This window comes from Equus asinus, chromosome 5 (assembly GCF_041296235.1).
Source record: "Equus asinus isolate D_3611 breed Donkey chromosome 5, EquAss-T2T_v2, whole genome shotgun sequence".
Taxonomy (NCBI): Eukaryota; Metazoa; Chordata; class Mammalia; order Perissodactyla; family Equidae; genus Equus; species Equus asinus.
Window position 1 is genome coordinate 24,700,037 of NC_091794.1, and position 19,120 is coordinate 24,719,156.

At 46.8% G+C, this 19,120-nt stretch overlaps 1 protein-coding gene across 36 annotated transcripts in view; it reads left to right on the plus strand.

Moving 5' to 3' along the window:
- Positions 1 to 19,120, plus strand: part of KALRN (kalirin RhoGEF kinase) — a 637,850-nt gene that overhangs the window by 175,276 nt on the left and 443,454 nt on the right. For all 36 annotated transcript variants that reach the window (XR_011503193.1, XM_014866840.3, XM_044771457.2 and 33 more), the window contains exons 2-3: positions 6,454 to 6,528; positions 13,308 to 13,422. Coding sequence is in view for 35 of the 36 variants with exons in the window: in XM_014866840.3 (XP_014722326.1) it covers positions 6,454 to 6,528; positions 13,308 to 13,422 (190 nt within the window). In the remaining variant the exon portion in view is untranslated. The remainder of the gene's footprint in view (positions 1 to 6,453; positions 6,529 to 13,307; positions 13,423 to 19,120) is intronic.

Below are 19,120 nucleotides of genomic sequence, written 5' to 3' on the forward strand. Positions count from 1 at the left end.
CCTGCTTCTCTGTTCAGCCAGTAAGCTCTCTCCATCTGTGGCAGTCGCCTTGCTTGCCTCCTCCTCTCTGCATGCTCTCTCCATGGCCCTTCCCTTATTCAAAACCTGGTTCAAAGATCACCTCCTCTGGGGAGCCACCCTGATGAATCGCCTCCAACTCACCACCCTTACTCTCTCTCTTCTTAGAACCTGTGCATGCTCAGGTTCAGTCCAGCATTTCTTGAGTCCCCTTTGGATGACAGGCACTGTGCTCCATGCTGGGGTAGAACAAGTAAGACATGATTCAGGGCATCAGGATCAGTTAATGGGGAGGAGAATGAAAACACAGAGATGCCTTTCAGGAGGGATGGAGAACAAGGTGCAGTCAGGGACAGCTCAACTTGACGGGAGATCAGGGACACTGCACAGAGGAGAGGATGAGTGAGAGAGACATTTAAGAGGTAGAATCAGCAGAACCAAGTTACTGGATCGATATTTGGGGTGTAGGAGTGGGAGGAGTCTAGGATACCTCCCAGGTTTCTGTGCCATTTCAGGGGATCTTGGCACCATATTGGGGTGGAGGGGATACAGGACAGCCAGGTTGGGGGCAGGATGAGAAGGTCTTGATCAGAACCTCAGAATCTCACTTTTTTTTACACAGAATCTGGTAGCTTTCTTATGTCAGGGGAAGTGGGCACTACGTATTTTATTAGGCTGGAAACTCTCAGAGGGCAGAAATTGGATCTCCCCTCCAAGGGAGAGAATTGCCTGAGATGAGCACTGTGTTCTCATTAGATGTGGAACTCCCTAGAGTGGAGGCACCTCTCCTTCCTGTTTCTTGTCCTATATTGCCCAATGTTCAGGGCTTTGTCCCTGGGTGTGGAAGGGCAGGTGCGATAAAGAGGCATAAATTGACCAGCTCCTCTGTCCTCTAGGGTCATCTCAGGCCTTCTCTTGGTCTATCAGTATGACCAGTGACAGTATTTATGGTACTGAGAGTAGTTAGAGAAGTCAGGGCTCCGAGGGTTGGAGTCGCAAGGAAGATTTGTTGTGAAATTAAAATATTTGATGCATGAGAGAGTGGTTTAAGCTGCCAAAATTCTGAGCAGTTTGGGCAGGTATTATTCATAAACATTCCTGCTGCCAAAAAACAACACATGGTCCAGTCTCAATGCTCTGGACCAGGAAGTTATCCATCTCTTGGATAGCCTTTTGATTCCAGAGCTGAATTTGAGTGATGGGTTACAAGGGTATGGCTGAATCTCTGGAATCCCTGGGCAGTGGAGAGGGGTCTTCCCATGGTAGAGATGGGAGGGGTGACAAGCAGCACCAGATTAGACTTTAGAGGCTCTGTTTAGACTAGGCTAAAGGATGCTTTCATCTATCTCTGGCTCTCAGGCCCTTCTGGAATAGAAAGACACACTTTGGAATATAGCACTCCCCCAAACATAATGTACATATGAATCACCTGGGTTTCTTATTAAATGCAGATTCTGATTCTGAAGGTCTGAGGTGGGGCCTGAGATTCTGCATTCTTAGCAAGATTCTAGCTGGTAGATGATGCTTATTACTTTGAGTAGCAAGGCTTTAGGACTCACCTTTGGGAAGCCATTGCTTTGAGCTCCTTGCATTCCATACAGGTCATATTCTACCTCTGGTGACGGCTCATTGTCCTAGCTGCACACCTTTCTATCTCTGCCTGGAAGCCCCCTGGAGAGCAGGGTCCATTTCTTATTTGTCTAAATATCACCAAAGCCTAACATGCAGCCTAGCACATAATAGGTGCTTGGTAAAGAATTTGTGGACGGGGGCTGGCCCGGTGGCGTTCTGCTTCTCGGCAGCCTGGGGTTCGCTGGTTCGGATCCCGGGTGCAGACATGGCACCACTTGGCACGCCATGCTGTGGTAGGCATCCCACATATAAAGTAGAGAAAGATGGGCACAGATGTTAGCTCAGGGCTAGGCTTCCTCAGCAAAAAGAGGAGGACTGGCAGTAGTTAGCTCAGGGCTAATCTTCCTCAAAAAAAAAAAAAAAAAACAGAATTGGTGGATGAATGACTCTGGGAATAGGAAACTGTCCAAATTACATCCAGTTGAGGTTCTTCCTAGTGACCTCTTGGGGCTCTCATTTGTAAGTGAAACCTCTTTTGTGCAGCAGGTCAGTCAGTGATTCAGTGCCACTTTGAGTGAAGCTCCCACGCTGAACACCACAGGGATGGAGAGGAAAGAGAGGCAGAGACCTAAGTGTTGGGAAGTTTGCCATCTCAGTGGTGAAACAGGTTCAGGCACACTTGAAGCAACATTAGAATATTTACACAGTAACTTCTAAATAAGTGCAAATTAAGGGGGTGTGACTGAGAACCAAAAGGAAATAAAGAGCAATCCACGGGTACCCTGGCAGCTTGCACCTCTAAATGCTCAACACTTAGTTGTTTCTTTCTTCGCTTATTGAAATCAGGATTGCTTTCTGAAGGAGATTAGCATGGATCACAAGGCACCCACCTGCCCTGGGGGAGCCACAAAGCCATGGGCAGGGCCTGTGACACAGGGGCAGTCCTGCCATGGTGACCTGGGGCCACACAGAGGCTGAGAGCCAGAGTGAGGATGATTGGCATTTTCCAGCATGGGACATGGTGACTAGGAAAATGTGAAGAGGAGCAGGCAGCAGCAATGTAAGCGTAACATACTTGGAGTGAGGAGGAGGCAAAAGTGGAGCTTGGAGAAGACCCAAGTGGAGATCCTGGGGAGATGGTGGTGGTAATTTTTACTTCCCTAATAGATGCAGAGCATTTCAACTTTGCTAATTAACGGAACAGCAGGCTTGTAATTCTGGCAGCAGCAGGACACGAATGGGGTGGCATTTAACACTGAACATGCCTTTGTCCTTAAGAGAAAGCACAGCACTCAGGTTGGGTCAGGTCCATGAGGGTGCCCTCTGGTTCTTTTTCCCTTGCAGTGACTCCAAGGGCACAGATGCTTTTATTTCTTCTCAGGCTGTCTTTAGAGGTAGCAAGGAGCCTGCTGTTTCAACAGCCTTTTCTTTTAAAAGGGGAAGCTGGTCTACGATTGGTCTAGAGTTTATAGTCTAATAGTGCTATCAAATATACCTTGTATCGTGGAGACAGCAGTTGCGGTTGGAGTCTGCCTGCTTCAAGGTGTGTTTGCTTCACAGAAGGTCTTCCATCACTAGGCTTTCATTTGGGTAACTTGGGCTGTCTGCAAAATGGGGTGACGTGTCCTGAGCATCCGAATCCCTAAACTGATTCCTGGAAAGAATGGGAGGCCAGGAAGAGTTATTTTGTCTTCCCAAAGTGCACTGAATCTTGTTAGGGAATTTCTCCCTAATACTTCCTTTCAAAGCATGCTATCTGATAATGTGAGGATCTTAAAGGCCAATAAATATGAGGAAAAGATTTTTAAAAATCTCAGAATATTAGACGTGCATGGTGCTCTGGAGATCATCTACTCAGATCACCAGCTCTTGCTGTGACAGATGAGGCCACTGACCTTGTGCAAGTCACTTTAGGAAGGGTTAACACTTCAGTCATTTATTTATTCTTTCATCAAATATTTATTGAACATTTACTATGAGTCTGCCCAGACATGAACCTGATAGTGAAAACATGTTGCTATTTCATTGGTCCGGTTTGAGTTAGCGTTCAATGAACTTCCCCTTCATTATAGATTCCGACAGCTGGTTTCACAAGGACCCTGGGGGAATTGATACATAAGGATCTTCAGCCAGTACAAATAGATTTTCTATGCAAGGTCGCCAACTTCCGAGCTGCTGGGCTAATTAGTTTAGCTCTACTTGGCTTTACATAATACATATATAGTCGAAAAGTTATCTGTAATTCAATTTTTGGCAAATGAAAAACTAATTCAAACCACTAAAGGCAACTTTTATTTGAAGAGACTCTGGAGCAAATCCTTTTACAATGTGAAAATCTTGTTGTTTTTGGAAATGATTATCCCCTAGTTAAGGATTTTGTAAATCTGAACACTTGAGGTTTTCTTACCGTGGGCACTCAACCTGGGAGATAGCTCAGCTGTGGTCTGAACTGGATGAGAGAAGACTCTGGTCTGGGAAGAGAAAGCCCTAGAAATCTTAGACCAGCCCAAGCCAAGATATTGACATTGACTCAAGCCAATGACTACAAGCTCCGTGAACAAGCTGCTCCCCTTCTCTCGGGTCCTGGAGTCTGGAGGGGAGAAGGAAGAGGTGGGGCATGAGGGGGTGTGAAGGATGAGACTCGGAGCTCCCTCCCTCTCTCCATGGGTGACCGAGGAGAGTATCTGATGGGGGACCTTTTGCTTCTGTTACAGCAAATTCCGAACTCTTCCTTAGTGTCTGGGAACTATGTGGAATTAGAGCCATCTTGTCTCCTTTAACACAGTAGGGGAGGAGAGAAGAGCAGTGGGAAATACAGGACAGGAATTTAGGGGAGAAGAGGGTTATGGATTCTTGTTATACAGTAAAATCTCATTAGTTTGGGCCTTGCTGTTTTTGAACTTGTAAATAATCTGGAAGAAGACGACTGAAGTTTAACTTTTCTTGTTAAAATTTTTTTCTATAGAAATTAATCATGCATGTAGTGATGTAGAGGAGAATGTTTTAAAACTGACGTATAGAAAGACACATTTCACATATGCAAATAAGCTGTTTTGATGCAGAAGCATCATTCTACACAAACAATTTATGTGTTAATTAAAGATGATCCTTGTCTAGTTGCGAAAGCCTGATAGGACTCTTCCTTGCCAACGAAGCTGAACCGTCTCCTTATTGCATGAGGGTGAAAAATACCCTATGTATCTATTTGTAAATTCTATAATAATTTATATTGATCCTAATTAGTTTCTACTAGTGAGATTTATCAGTTTTTCTGTGTTGGAAGATAAGATCAGAGCGTAAGATCAAATGTAGAAACTAAGGATAGAATGTACAAAACAATGCTTATAGTTAGAGCTTTGTTTTTTATGGCATTATTTTTTTTCTTCTATTGCCCACAGTCCTCTCAAAGTGAGACTTGTGCTGGTTACTGCAGCATCAGGTACTGTGGGTCAGCTTGTAAAGAGAAGCAACTGATGAATAAAAAGGCTCACTGTCTTCATTTAGTGAAAAATGAAAAAGAAGAAGGTGAAATGGTCAGAGACACTTTGGAAATTTGTGTGGGGTTAGAATATGACCTCTGACTGTGGAAACTGGCATTCTGGGGACACATCTCTCCTCCTCTTTGGTTGAGTGTGGTCTTAACCCTGGGTTGTTGCCAGAATTCCCGAGTAGGTCTCTTGAGACACTCAGTGTTTAGAGATTGTCACAGCCCTGAGTGGGAGGGTCCTGCACGTTTCTCCCCTCTGTAGATTGTCAGGTTGGGACCAAAAGGGAGTAAGCCAAGTGGAGAAAGGCAGCAGTGGGGGAGTCTGTGGTCCCTGGTTCTGTCTCACTGAGCTGATACAGAACCGGATCTCTTCTGGGGTCCATCTGTGCCATGTCCCTGGTGGTGACCCACAGCAGATTCCAGTTACAGCTCGTAGGGCTCTGAGCGTGGGCTGGCTCTCCCTGAGAGTCCTTGTTGAGTTCTCTGGTTAAATGATAGGGGCACAGTGGGCTGGCCTGGGGTTTTGTGTGTGTGTGTGTAAGCTGGGTCCTCCTTTCCCACACATCTCACACTGGGCTGGGTTGTCCTTTGAGGCTACTGTTTCTCCAGGGACATTGTTATTTTTCATCCTCTGTCAGCCCCAGGCCTCTGCCTCCAACCCACTAACAGGAACTCAACTAGACCCCAGAAAGGGTTTTCCCACTGAGCAGCAAGATTTAGGCAGAGAATGAGCTGCTGAAGAAAGGAGTACTTGTCCTTCCCAGGAGGTTGGTGTCCTCGCACCTCCTGTCTGTGGTGGACTGGTGATGGTGACATTGAGGGGGAGAAGGAAGAAGGATGGAGAAGGGTATTGCATTCAACTCTGCTTACCACTTGGGGATTTTTGTGGTTTACTTTCCCATTTGTAAAATGAAGACTAAGAGCCACAACGCCTTGTAAAGGAAAGGCAAAAAGAATTATTTAGGACATTGTGGTCCATCTTGATATTAATTAACCTGTTCAGAAGATGTTTACTGAGTGCTTACTGTGTACCAGACACTGTCTCGGCACTAGAGGTACAACAGTGGTTTTTTAAAAGCCCTTCTCTTCGAACAACAAGGCTATAGCTGTTGTCTCCAGGGCATGGAACTTTGTCTATGTGGTGGGGGGTAACTTGGACTGTCCTCTCCTGGGGAGGAGTCAGAGGGCCACACCCTTGATCACCCTGTGGCCTGGTGTCATGTGGGAGTGTCCTTTCTGTTGTGGGCCCTCTCCTGTTCCATTCAGCTGGGAGGTAGGCGGAACTTTCTGTCCCATTACGGGATTGGGAGGCTGAGAGTGGGATTCAGGCATCTGGTGTCTTTTACCCTGATTCCTTCTGTTTTATTGTCCCATAGGATCTTTTCGGAATGATGGTTTGAAAGCTTCTGATGTCCTTCCCATCCTAAAGGAAAAAGTGGCCTTCGTGTCTGGTGAGTTTCTCTAGAACTTTCCTCTGTAATGGACCTAGAGAAGCGTGTGCGCATGCATGCATGCGGGCGCTCACTTCTTTGTAGGGGGGGTGGGGAGGGGAAGTGACACTGGGAGCAGCTGCTTCCTTTCTCCAGAGGCAGGCAGAAAGAAGGGAGAGCTCTGGTCCCAGCTGGGTGTTCTAGAGGACGTTTATAACCACAGGTAGGTGTCCACACCTCACACCCCCTACACACCTACACCTCAAACACCCCACCCTCCCAGGCCTGTCGTGCCCGGCAGGAGCCACTGAGGTCCCTATGGGAGATGCTCCAGTTGGAGGAGTCTATCCACTTCACACATTCCTAGAGGTTTTGTTTGGGTTCATCTCTGAGTGAGTCATGGGCAGGAGATTGAAATTTTTTCTGGCTCCTCCTCATCTCTCCTTCCTGGCAAAGGGAACTCGAGTGAGTGAGTGTATCTATTTATTTATTTTTCTGAATAATGACTTCCAAATATTTATTTCTGACTTTTCTTTCCAATCTGTCTTGTGCACCTGGACCTTTTAATGTCTGAATCAGTGGCCAGCCTTCTATTTTAGAAATAAAATTTTATTGGAACACAGGCCTGTGCATTTGTTGTATGGTATATTAGTTTCCTATTGCTGCTGTAACAAGTTACCACAAACCTGGTGGCTCACAACAAGAGAAATTTGATCTCTCACGGTTCTGGAGGCCAGAAGTCCAAAATCAGTCACTGGGCTGAACTCAAGGTGCCAGCAGGGCTGTCCTATGTCCAGAGGCTCTAGGGGAGAATTTGTTCTTTGCCTCTTCCGGCTGCTGGTGGCTGCCAGCATTCCTTGGCTTGTGGCTGCATCACTCCCATCTCTGCCTCTGTGGTCACATTGTCTTCTGTTCTTCTGTCTGTGTCAAATCTCCCTCTGCCTCCTTCTTATAAGGATACCTGTGACTGCATTTAGGGCCCACTCATATAACCCAGAATAATCTCCCCATCTCAAGATCCTTAACTTAGTCACATCTGCAAAGACTCTTTTTGCAAGTAAGTCACAGTTACAGGTCCCAGGGATTGGGACCTGACATGTTTGGGGGCCATGATTCACCTACCACAGTTGGGGTCACTGGCTGCTTTCTCACTGCAACAGCAGAGTTGAGTAGATCCAGCAGAGACCAGATGGCCACAGGCCTAAAATATTTGCTATCTGGCTCTTTAGGAAAAAGTTTGGTGACCCCTGATGTAATCGAAGCCAAGCCCTAGGCGCACCAGTATCCCTCTGAGCACCAGTTCTGGGGCTCCACCATAGGCCTCCTGGATCAGAGTCTGTTGGTAATGTGAGGAGCCAAGGATCACACTTAAAGGAACACATCCCACCGCTTGTTCCTTGAGGACTGAACCTTTGTTTCTGGATGGTTCTGGTCTACGAGGAGTAGCAGTGGAATCACAGGGAAAAAGCCAGTACAGTCCCACAGCACAGAGTTCACTCCACAGGTACCACTGGCCTGGCTGATGGGTGACAGCCAAAAGGGAGAGAAGAGAGAGAGAGGAGGGGGTATGAGGACGGAGAAACCAAGCAGCAGTGTCTTCTGCCTGACCAGAGGGAAGGTGAGGGATGGCTGGTTCAGAGAGTGAGGATGGGAGGTGAGGGCAGAGTATGTGATGGGAGTGTGTAAACCTTGTAAGGTACCAAGTGCATTCCATATTATTGTTAGTAGTAGTAGTAGAAGTAATGCTAGTGTTTTGTTGTTGTCGTTGCTGTTAGATGAGAGTGATTGGGAGGTCCCACTGGTGTCAGGTGCTTGTGCGTCTTATTAGGTAGGGAGCCCGTCAGTAAAGATGTTGAGTGCAGGCCAAACAAGCCCTTGGCAGGACCCCGTGGCAGCGATTTCAGTGTGGGGAGAGGTGCTGGCAACACACCTCCAAAGGCTTTGTAAACTCGCATCTGAGTGCCTGCTGAGTGTGTCGGTAGACCTTATGTAGATGTCTTGGGGCCCCTGGGCAGCACCAGGCCTCTGACTTCTGCGGCTGCCCTCAGCCTGGCCCGAGGACCTGACCCACAGCCCTCTACTGTTTACTCTCTCCTCCCAAGGGGAGCCCCGTCATGGCTTTACCCTCTCCTTCTCTGTGGCGCTGAGCCTTAGTAACCTGATGTCCTTTCTTAGGTATCCTGCTAGTCCTCCCATTTCTCTCATGCCTGAGCTTCCTCTGCCTGCAGCACCCTCCCCACACCTTCTTTTCCTTCCCAAGTCCCACTTTGCCTCCTCCAGGAGGCCTTCTTGGTTTTAATGCATAGCCTCTGAGCGCCATCCTCTTCTGTATCAGTTCGGGGCATGTGAGTGCAGATATGGTACACTCTGACACGGGGACCCTTGCTTGATTGTCCATGATTTATTTTTTCCCGTGTGAGTTCAGTTGGAGCCCTGGGGCAGGGCCCAGCCAGCCCTAGAAAAGACCTTCCCAAGTGTAGAGGTTTGTCCTAAGGGAGCACATAGAAGCAATGTGCTAAGAAGGCAGTTAATCATCCGTGAAGGAGGTCGAAGCTTCCTAGAGCAGGACCAAGGGGCTGGGGTGTGCAGCTCACTCCCACGTGCTGATGTGGGCCGAGCCGCCTGGGGTAAGTCTTATTCATCAGCATGTGGTGCAGGAGCTCCTGGGCTTAGGGAACATTGTCCTTTCGTGTCTGAGAAGGACACTGAGGGTGCCAGGGGGATGACTGTCTGCATCAAAAAAAAAAAAAAAAAACGAAAACAGAAAACAAACTGAAAAGGCTTTTAAAAGACAAAACACAAGAATAAGACAAAATAAAGAAACCCAGAATTAAATAATGCAGTGTAGCCGTTGCATTGCTTTCTGAGAAGAAAGCCCTGCAAGGAAGGTGGTGGGCACAGAAACTAACTGTTGTTGTGCCTGCCGTCCCTGGAGTGCCCCCAGCGTGGCCAGAGGAAAGGAAAGCCATGCTGCCATGGGAACGCACATTTGGAATGATCTGGCAGCCCAGCAGCTTCTGCATGTGGGCGTGTGCACGTGTGTGTGACAGGATCTGTGGCCATGACAGCCTTGCCCTGTCTTGCTCTGTTTTCACAACCTGTGGGCTCCCCTTTGCCCCCTCTCTGGCTTCCTTTGTGCACATATACCTCCCACGCAGAGCACCCCCTGTCCTTTATCCAACGTTCTTGTGCAGGGCCCGTTCCACCCCTGTTATCTTCATGTGCACCCATACCCTCCTTTTGGCCCCACCTCGATGTCCCTCTCTGCCTCTTTGTCTCCACCAACATCGTTCTCCATGGCTCCCAGGAGAGCTCCATGCCGCTGCCGCAGGATCTTTTGTACCCTGGACCTACCTCGCTCAAAGTGTGCTGCATAGAACAACAGTCCCATGAGATGATTCTCAAAAAAGGGAAGGGGGTTTTACTCTCAAATAAGTTTGGGAAATGCTACATGTTAGAGCCCCTTCTTGGAGATCTGCCACGTTCATCAAAGCACGCGTCCATCAAACACACGGCAGCATCTCCCAAACTACAGAATAGCCTCATGCCCTTAAAACAATCACTGAGTCCATTAACGTCTTGCGGAAGCGTTGTTACACAGACCAGACTTGTGGTATGATTCTTACTTGATGTGCTTCTCTTGTCCTCTCCACCTTCCCAAACCGCCCTGAGGGGAGCCTGAGTGCCTCTGAAAATTGTGAGCACTGTTCCTCCTCCAGCTCAATCAGGGAAGCCCTGACTCTCCCTCCTTTCTGCATTCCCTCCTCCAGCCCTGTCCCGCCCTGCCTCCATGGAAGGTGATCATCACCATTTCTAGAACATCCAGCCATCCCCTCCCTCTTTATACTCGACATTCCTATCCTATAGCTCCTAGCACGGAAACCTTGCATGAGTAGGCAAACAGCAGATATTTGATGATTAAGGTAATGGGACTTTGAAGATACTGCTACCATCTCTATTACCTTTTAAAAACTTAATTACTTTTGTCTCCTACCCTCTGGGATCCACATCCATCATACATTGACTTGGGCGGGGGGTTCTCATTCTTTCATTTCTGCTTTTGCCCTCTGTAATTTCAGCAACCATGTCAATTATTGATCACATCCTACAGTTTCATCATGCCGCTCAGCCTCCTTGGCACCAAAGTCTTCCACCATCCTACCCTGGTCGTGTACATCCAAGACCTTGAGGCTTGATATGTCTGACTGTGGCCTTAGCCTCTTACCTTTGACCCTTTCTTCTGTTCCACTATGAGTTGGGAGAGGATGGATATCAGATGAACAAAACATATGCTGTTCCCTCTTCTCTGAGAACTCATTATCCAGCAGGACATTTCCTACCCTCACTGGGGCCTCCCCACTTACTCCATGTGTTAGCTCTATTCTGCCTTCACTCAAGTTAGAGCCTAGCATGGACACTACGGCCAGACCTTTCAGTAGAGCTCGCATTATGCCCCAGTACCCTGCCACCTTCCCTTAAGCCTGCAGCATACACAGTCCTGCTGTTCATTCTTTAGGGATGCTGGCCAGTGATGGCCCACTTCTCCTCTCTCCCAGCACCTCAAGCCTGCCCCGATCCTGGACAGGTGGTCTTATTTCCTATTTCACCTAAAGAACAATGTCCTCAGGCAGGCTGAACTCCCTCTCCATAATTTATCTCTTTCCTTCTCCCTCTTTGAGTTCTGTCAGCCCGCTTCAGAGAAAGGGGCAAGACCCCTCCCTGTGTGCCTACTCTGAGGCCTTGCTTCATCCATCGTCCCTACTCTTTCCAGAATAATGATTCTCTTCCTCTATGCTTGTTCCTCCTCTTCTTCCTACAATCTTACAAGGTTCTCTTCTTTCTGAAAATACCTGGCTTGATCCTCCTGCCCCCTCTTGACTCCTTATCCATGCTTCCTGAGGGAAGAAGTTTGCACTTCTCCAGGCCTTCTCTCCTTATTCCCCCTCCCCTGCCATCTGGAACCTTCCCCAGCCATGATTATGAAACTCCTGTCTCCAAGGGTAGCATTGGCTCTAGCTCAGAAGGGACAATGTCAACAGGTCTCTAGACTCCTTAGTTAGCCTTTCCTGACTAGACCAGCCTTGACCCTCTTGTTCCCATGGCTCTACTCTGAAAGTGTCCATGGAAGGTCAGGTGGAAGCGCAACAGCTGCGGTTAAAACCACCCAAGAGTGACAATCCTTCGGGTTGATCAAGGTTGGAGGAGAAGGTTGAGAGTGTGGGAGAAACTCCTGCTCTTGGGGAACCTTCCATTTAATCCTTCTGCTTCCTTTTCCTCATGTGGAAGGCAGTTGCGAGATGGAAACCATTTGCAAGGCAGATGAAATGGGGGTAGTTTTCTGTACAAAGAACCAGGACCTGTGGTATGGAAGATCTGGAACTGGGGGCCCTGGGACCAACTCTGTGGTATATCTACACAAATCTGCCCTGATATGGGGCTGGGGGAAGGGGGGTGGTGCTGAGACATCTTTTTTTCAGGACCAGATCTCTCCGTGGCCTGGATCTTGTTTGATCCTTTTCTCCTTGCACTCTCCTTATTTCCTGCTCAGGACTATCCTGGAGTGGATTGGATTTTATTTGTTGAGCCTCCTCTCTGTCTGTGTGGCATCAGGACCCCACAAACAGAGGGAAACATTCATGAACTCACTCCTGGGTGGGGGCCCTGGGGGGCTCCACCTTTCCTTGGAAGATATCCTTCTTCCGAGGGCTGAGCTTTAAGCTTCCTTTCCATGCCAACCCGTCCTCCCTCTTGCTTTAGATCCCCTTGTGGTCCTTGCTCTGGGGATATCAGGCAGCTGCCTGAGATGCACGTGGGATGGGGAGTCTGTGATCATGACACAGAGGTTTTTGTGTAAAAGCTAGTGCCTGTAAGGACATAGTTATTACACCTTAGCTTCGCCCCCGTCTAACTCTCCTGAGAAACTGGGTCCTGCTTTCTGATCATAGCACCCATTACTGAATAAATGTTTAAATTAAAGAATAAATAGTGAATAGAAAGTTTGGAAAATAGAGGAAGGAAAAGCAACCATGTAAAATCCCAGCCTTCTAATAACAACAATGTTCATCATTTCAGTAAACTCCTTCCAGCTTTTTTTTATATGATATTTAGAAAACATTTGTAATCATACCATATACATATGCATTTGCACTGATTAAGACCTTGAGCATCTTATTTCCGATGAAGATTCATGTGCTCCTCTAGCAGGAGTGACAGGTGGCACCTCAGGCAGGCAGGCAGGGGTGGCTCCTTGGCTGTGTAGAGAACACTTAATGTCTTTTTTATGAATCTAGAACCTCCCAGCATTGATGTCCTGGATGGATGCTTTAAGGGCTTCTCACCATGGCAGTCAGTTAATCCTGAGCTCTTCCACCTCACAGAGGTCTGCAAAGAGAAGTGAATTGGAGGTTAAATTTCCAAAGACCTTATAGCACTTTCAATGGCTTGTTTTCTCAGTAAGAACTGTCACACCACCTTCATTGTCATCGCACATTTGTAGAGAGCTTTACTTTTCAAAGTGCTTCCCTGTGTACCAACTCATTGGTCCTTGCAGCAACCCTATAATGTGGTCATCACTATTTTCATCTACATTTTGCAGATGAGGCATCAGAGAAGTCAAAAGACTTGCCCGAGGTCGCACGTTACCCACATCCAAACCCTGTGCCCTTGTCTTAAGCAGTAACTGGATTTTTCTGGGCACCATATTTCTGCCTGTTTCATCCAACACTCAGATGAAATCCTTTTTCCTCTGCAGCACACTTTCTGGCTCATTTTCTTAAACTCCCTCCTCTTCCTCACTGCAGGGGGCCGGGATAAGCGAGGAGGACCCATCCTGACCTTCCCTGCTCGCAGCAATCATGATAGAATAAGACAGGAAGACCTGCGGAAACTCGTGACCTATTTGGCCAGCGTGCCAAGGTAAGGGGAAGGGAATGGTCCTGCAGGGGAGGGAGGGAGGGCTGGGCTGATGTAAGTGAATTGGAATGAGCATCCATCCCTGCCAGAGTGGATTCTAATTATTCCTGGAACATCATCACACATTGTTTGCCTCATTCCCATCATTCCCATTGTTACTGCTGGGATTCATGTGAATGGAGTAGGAGCTGTAAGTGGGAACTGTGGGCAGAGATGAAGGTCCCAGGCTAAGAGGACTAGGACAGGGCCTGAAACAGGAGACACTGTGGCCTGGGGAGGAGGGATGGGAAGCTGCTGTTTACCTTAGGGAAATGGGAACTCCAGCTGATTCCCCTCTGGCTTGTGCAATGGAATATTCTTAAAATCTCTGGCTTGTGAATATGTTTGTGGCTTTTGGAGTTTGGGGTAAATAACTCCACTTGTATCATTCAGCTAGAAGCAGCCCTCAGCTCAATCTAGGTCATGCATTTTTAAAGGGGGTAATATTGCCCACAAGGGGGATGAAAATTGGTTCTTAGGGTAGCAAAAGGACTTGCTCTCTTATGTATTAAGCACAGCCATACACATAGAAAATAAACATATATATACAGTATATTCATAGTATTAAATTTTCATTGGGTAGATTATTAAGGAAAAAAGTATAAAAAGTCTCTTTTGGGGCAGAGGAAGATGATAATTAAAAAAAGGTTGAGAAACATGGTTTCTGAGTGTTTCTGTGCGGTGCTGGCTGTGGAGGTTGGTGGAGGGAGACATGCCAAGGCCATGGTCTATATCTTTCAAGGACGGAGAGGAGAGGCCTTTGCCTAATCAGAGAATTGTAGCATGTGAGAGCCGGAAGAGCCCTGAGAAGAAATCTAGGCAAATGCGTGTTGTGTTCTGCTTAGGAAACAGGGTCGATGCGGGACGGGAGTTGCTTACCGGGGGTCAGTGGCAGAGCTCAGCCCAGAACTCAGCCCTCCTGACTCCTGCCCCAGTGCTCTGCTCATCCTCGCTCTTGGCCAATGGGGCCTCTGTTCTTTACCTCTTAGTAGGGCTGGAGCCTGTCAAGTGTTTGTTGTGGCAAGTAAGAAGTGGTGCCTTCATCTTGCCTCTGTGCATTTTGTGGGAGGATTAGTAAACTACAGAGAGGAGCTGTATATTTAGCCCTGCCTTTGCTGGGAGACCTTGGATAATTCTTGAACGGGCTGATTGAATTCTTGAAGCAGATGTCAAGTGAGGCAAGCACTGCATTTGAAAGAGCTACAGGGGAGACAAATGTAAAGGGATTGGTGGATGGTGATGGGCAGGTGGGAAAGGGGATTTCAGAACAGTCATCAAATGCTTAAAAGGATGTTGAATGGAGTGGGGAGCACTGAAGAGCTCCAAGCAGAGCCTGGGAACAAATAGATGTCATATAATATCTATTTTTTCTTTATAATATCCACCAGGGACCAGAAAAATGATAAAAGGTCTTAAGCTCCAACAAAAGGGATTTGAGCTATATCCAAAGAAGAACTAAACTTTGTGCATGAGACTTTAGACTAAAGAATAGAATAGGAGATTTTTTTTTCTAGAGGTCTTTATACAGAAGAAATATTTCCTTCCATCTTGGAGGCAAGTAGGTGTACTAAACAACCCATGATTGATCTAGGTAATTTTGCAATTTAGCCTTCTAGGGGCAAAGCAGCTTTAAAAGCATCTTTCCTATGTACACTGCTAACAGGCATAAAACCAGGCATTTTCTAAAGCAATTTACAAGAAAAGTTTTCATGGGGATCCATGATGGACTCTCAGTTCTCTTAGAGCCAAAAGAAATTGGGATCCCAGGAGATATGGAGGGTAAATTTTCCTTTCCAGTGTGTTTATCACATGCCTGCAGCTAATGCATGCTAATTTTTTCTTTAGAATAGAAGGTAAAAGAGTTGGAAGAATGCTTTTCTGCATTCCGACTTGTTAAGCAAAGATGGGACAAAACAGATTGGAAGCAATTAAAAAGGAAAGGATTTCTGTTGGGTGAAGGGGAATGAAACCCAAGTGGGGCTGAGAGGAAGGTCATGAAAAACGAGAAACAATTCATTATCATTGAAGGAATATAGTAGATGCAGGCTCTCTGCCTCTCAGAGGGTGGTCACAGCACTGCATCCTGTGCTCCTGAGAGCAGAGAAGGTGCTTCACAGGTTCTGGCAGGTGGGAGGAAAGAATCCCGCTGCCATCTTCACTGGAAAAATTGTTCTAGGATGCCTGCTGCCTCCCTCCAGAGGGGCCTGTGTTCATCAGGAGTGTGAATACCTGGCAGGCTGCAGAGTTTACCAACTAGTCATGCCCACCCATCACTTCCTGATTCTGTTGGCGACAAGTTCACACGTGACAACTCTTGGAAACAAAACCTAGAACAGAATTGTTCTAAAGACCATAAATCTCGGGCGGGGTGGGGGGTGGGGCAAGGTGGGGAGGAAACCGAAGAACTCAGCGGGTCAGAGAGTATTTTCCAGTCCTCTGCTTAGCAAGAAACTGTGAAAATGAATTGCTGGATTAGGTTGATGATACTGATGAGAAGAAATGATTTATCCTGGGTCATGGCCCAGGAGGCTGAAAAGACAGCTCCTGTGGGAGGTGGAGTATGCTCTGCAGACTGGCCTGTAGGCGACATTTGACAAGCGTTTCTTCATTCTCTGTTTATTTAACTGATATTTAGAGGCTCTATATGCCAGCTAGATTGAGGATTCATGGTGAGCAGGAACAGACATTTTGAGAGAGTTTGGGAAAACCTGGATATTTCTCTACTCAGCACCAAACCAGTGACCATAAAGGGCAGTGCAATAAATGACTGTGCTGGTAGCATAGGAGATGAACCAGCTGGCAGAAGACAAGCAAATAAGCACTAGTAAGTGATGAAAGAGGATCCCAGAATCTAAGGAACCATTTGGCTTGATGGCCATTTTTGGCACCATTCTAGAATAGACAATTAAACAGATGGTTGTGATAATTTAGAAATGAATGGGAAGAAATATTCCCATTATCCTCTGTGAAGGCCAGGCCACTTCTGGACCATTGCATTCAACTCTGCAACATTGAACTCTGCCAGCCCCATTTTAAGCACTATATTGGCCAGTTAGAGTATTGTCAAGGGAGTAGTATATTGAGGGATCTACAAATCATGTCTCTGCATGAAGGAACTAAGGATGTTTGTTGGCAAGAGTAAAAATGGGAGAAAAGTGATTCCTGACTTCAGATTTTGGGAGAGCTGCCCCAAAGAGAAGGAACAGACATGGTCTCTGTTGCATCAATGGGTAGAAGTTACAGAGATCAGGACTCTGAACTGAAGAAGGAACCTGCCCATGTGGGAACTGTCCAGCAGTAATGCAGCTGCTTCTGGAGAAAGTGAGCTTCCTGTTGCTGGAGACTGGATGACCTTCTGTTAGGAATGTTGTAGGAAGAATTCCTTCACTGGGCTGGAGGCTGGATTAGATCATTTCTAAGAGTCTCTCTTGCCCTGAATTCTGTATTTTTATGATATTGGAAAAAATATACATCATAAAATCCAGGACCTCTAAACAGAGTCTTACCACCCCCACAAACATGCATTCCCTTTCTCAGACTCCCTAAACAGCTTACGGCCTGGAATTTCACTTCATATCTTGTCTACATCTTAAATCCTAAGAGAACTGCTTTCTAGTCTGCTTGGACTCTGGGTGGGAATTTGAGGGCATCACCTGGGACCAAGGATCATCCTGGGGTGCAACAGTTTGGAACAGTCCTAGTTACTCTTTTCGGATCCATCTCAGTCTGAGGTGAGTCCTTTCCGACTTCCCTTCCTTGCTCTTGATGAGTTGGATCTCCTCCAAGCTTTCTATCATCTTCTTCTGAGGAATCATAAAATATCAGGATGGGAAGAGACCTTGAAATAAGTCTTCTAAGTCAACTTCCTAACAACTCCATTTGCTCAATTCTACAAATATTTATTGAGTGCCTACTATGAGACAAGGTCTGCATAGGGATCTTGGTGAGTTCTGGTATTACACCTTTTCTGACTGTCATCCATCCTATACTTATCTAGCTTTTTGTTCTGGCCTGCTATCTGCTTGCAGTTACTTGTGCATGAAAGGGGTGGAAAAGAAATACTCAGATACCATCAGCTGATGAATGTCCCTAGAAATTTAGAGACAGGATAGAAAATCTAGTCTGAAAGTAAACGGTTGCCCAGGCAGAGCCCACACTGTGGATAATCTACCCACTATGATTGTTGGGAGTCAACCGTGTGCTTGAAACAGGAATTTCTAAGTATCTAGTAAGGAAATCCTGGGTTACTTCTATTGCGTTAAATTCCTCCTCTTCATTGTTATTGGTATCCTGCTTTGTCAGGATTATATTTCTGCTGCTCCTAAGGGCACCGGTTGTTAGCTCCTGATGTATCTGCCACCTAGCTCTGCTCTTAGCAGCGCTGCTGAGATGCTAAGAGCTCCGGCAAGGAACACAGGTGTCATGTTGAGGAAAGATGATGGGAAATTAAGATGGGACGTTCTGTGATGCCAATCAAACCAAGGTGCCCATATTCACAGCTTATTATTTCGTAACATTTGCTCCTGTTCTACTTATTTCAGCAAGGGATAAATTGGGCTTATAGCCAGCACTGTCTTTGTGCAGCACGACCAGAAAATAGAAATAAGCAGAGAGAGCCAGAAAGACACTTAAAAGACAAGGAGGTAAAAACCGGAAGGTTTCTTCCCACTACATTCCACATGAGAGAGCCCTAGCGACCCAAGCTGCCATCACTGAATGAGTTTCGTCATAGGGCCTGTTGAGATGTGTGGTTGCCATCCTGCCCTTTGCTCTGGCATCATCAGTTAAAGGCGGATACAGGGAGTTGTGATGGAAGGTCCAGAAAATATGACCAAGGAGACTATCAGCCTAAAACTTAGACCTTTCCAGATCCATTTTTAGCTTATTTTGCTGATTGTTTATTGAGGGTTTATAATTTCTATTACAGTTCCCACATTCTGTACAAATTTCTGAGCAATATCAGGTAAGTGTCCCTCTTGTTAACTGCATAACACAAGTCCTGAAGAGCAGACTGTTTCCACTCTGCTGCTAAGGCACGTACAAGTACAGTAGTAACTACCATGGTTGTGATCACCCGCCTTGGAGCCATGCAGACCTTCACGGCAATGGGAAGAGAGGTATCTTGGGATAGACAGAAGACCCTGGGGTTCAGATCTCAGCTGTCACACTTCTTAGTCAGGAAACACATGGCTGCTCAACCTGGGTCATCTGAGGAGAGTTCAGTGAAGGGACATTTTACAGTGATTTGGGCAGAGAACACAGAAACGGACAAGGTTTGGATTGTCAAGGTATCCCAGGGCTAGAAACAAGAGGGAGGGGGGACATTACGACTTCTAGCCCTGAAGGGGCCAGGTGAGGAGCAGTGCCTAGAATCTAGAGAGAGAGCGCTGTGTGAGAGGGCTGCCTGCCAGGAACTGTGGGCTTCGATAGAGAGATGCCACCCACTCATGGTGATTCTGTGAAGTGGGGAAAGGGGAATTGATACTCTTCACTGTCCTCGCATTCTCTGACCCGTCATTCTTTGTTACTGGCTGAATGCAACTGAAGCCAGGTGACAGGGAGCCCTTTGATGTGGTCCATGTGGGTCAGCCTCCCAGGGCATCAGGTAGAGGAGAGAAGATGGAGAATGGATTTGAAGGGGAAAATGGAAGATATTTGGCAC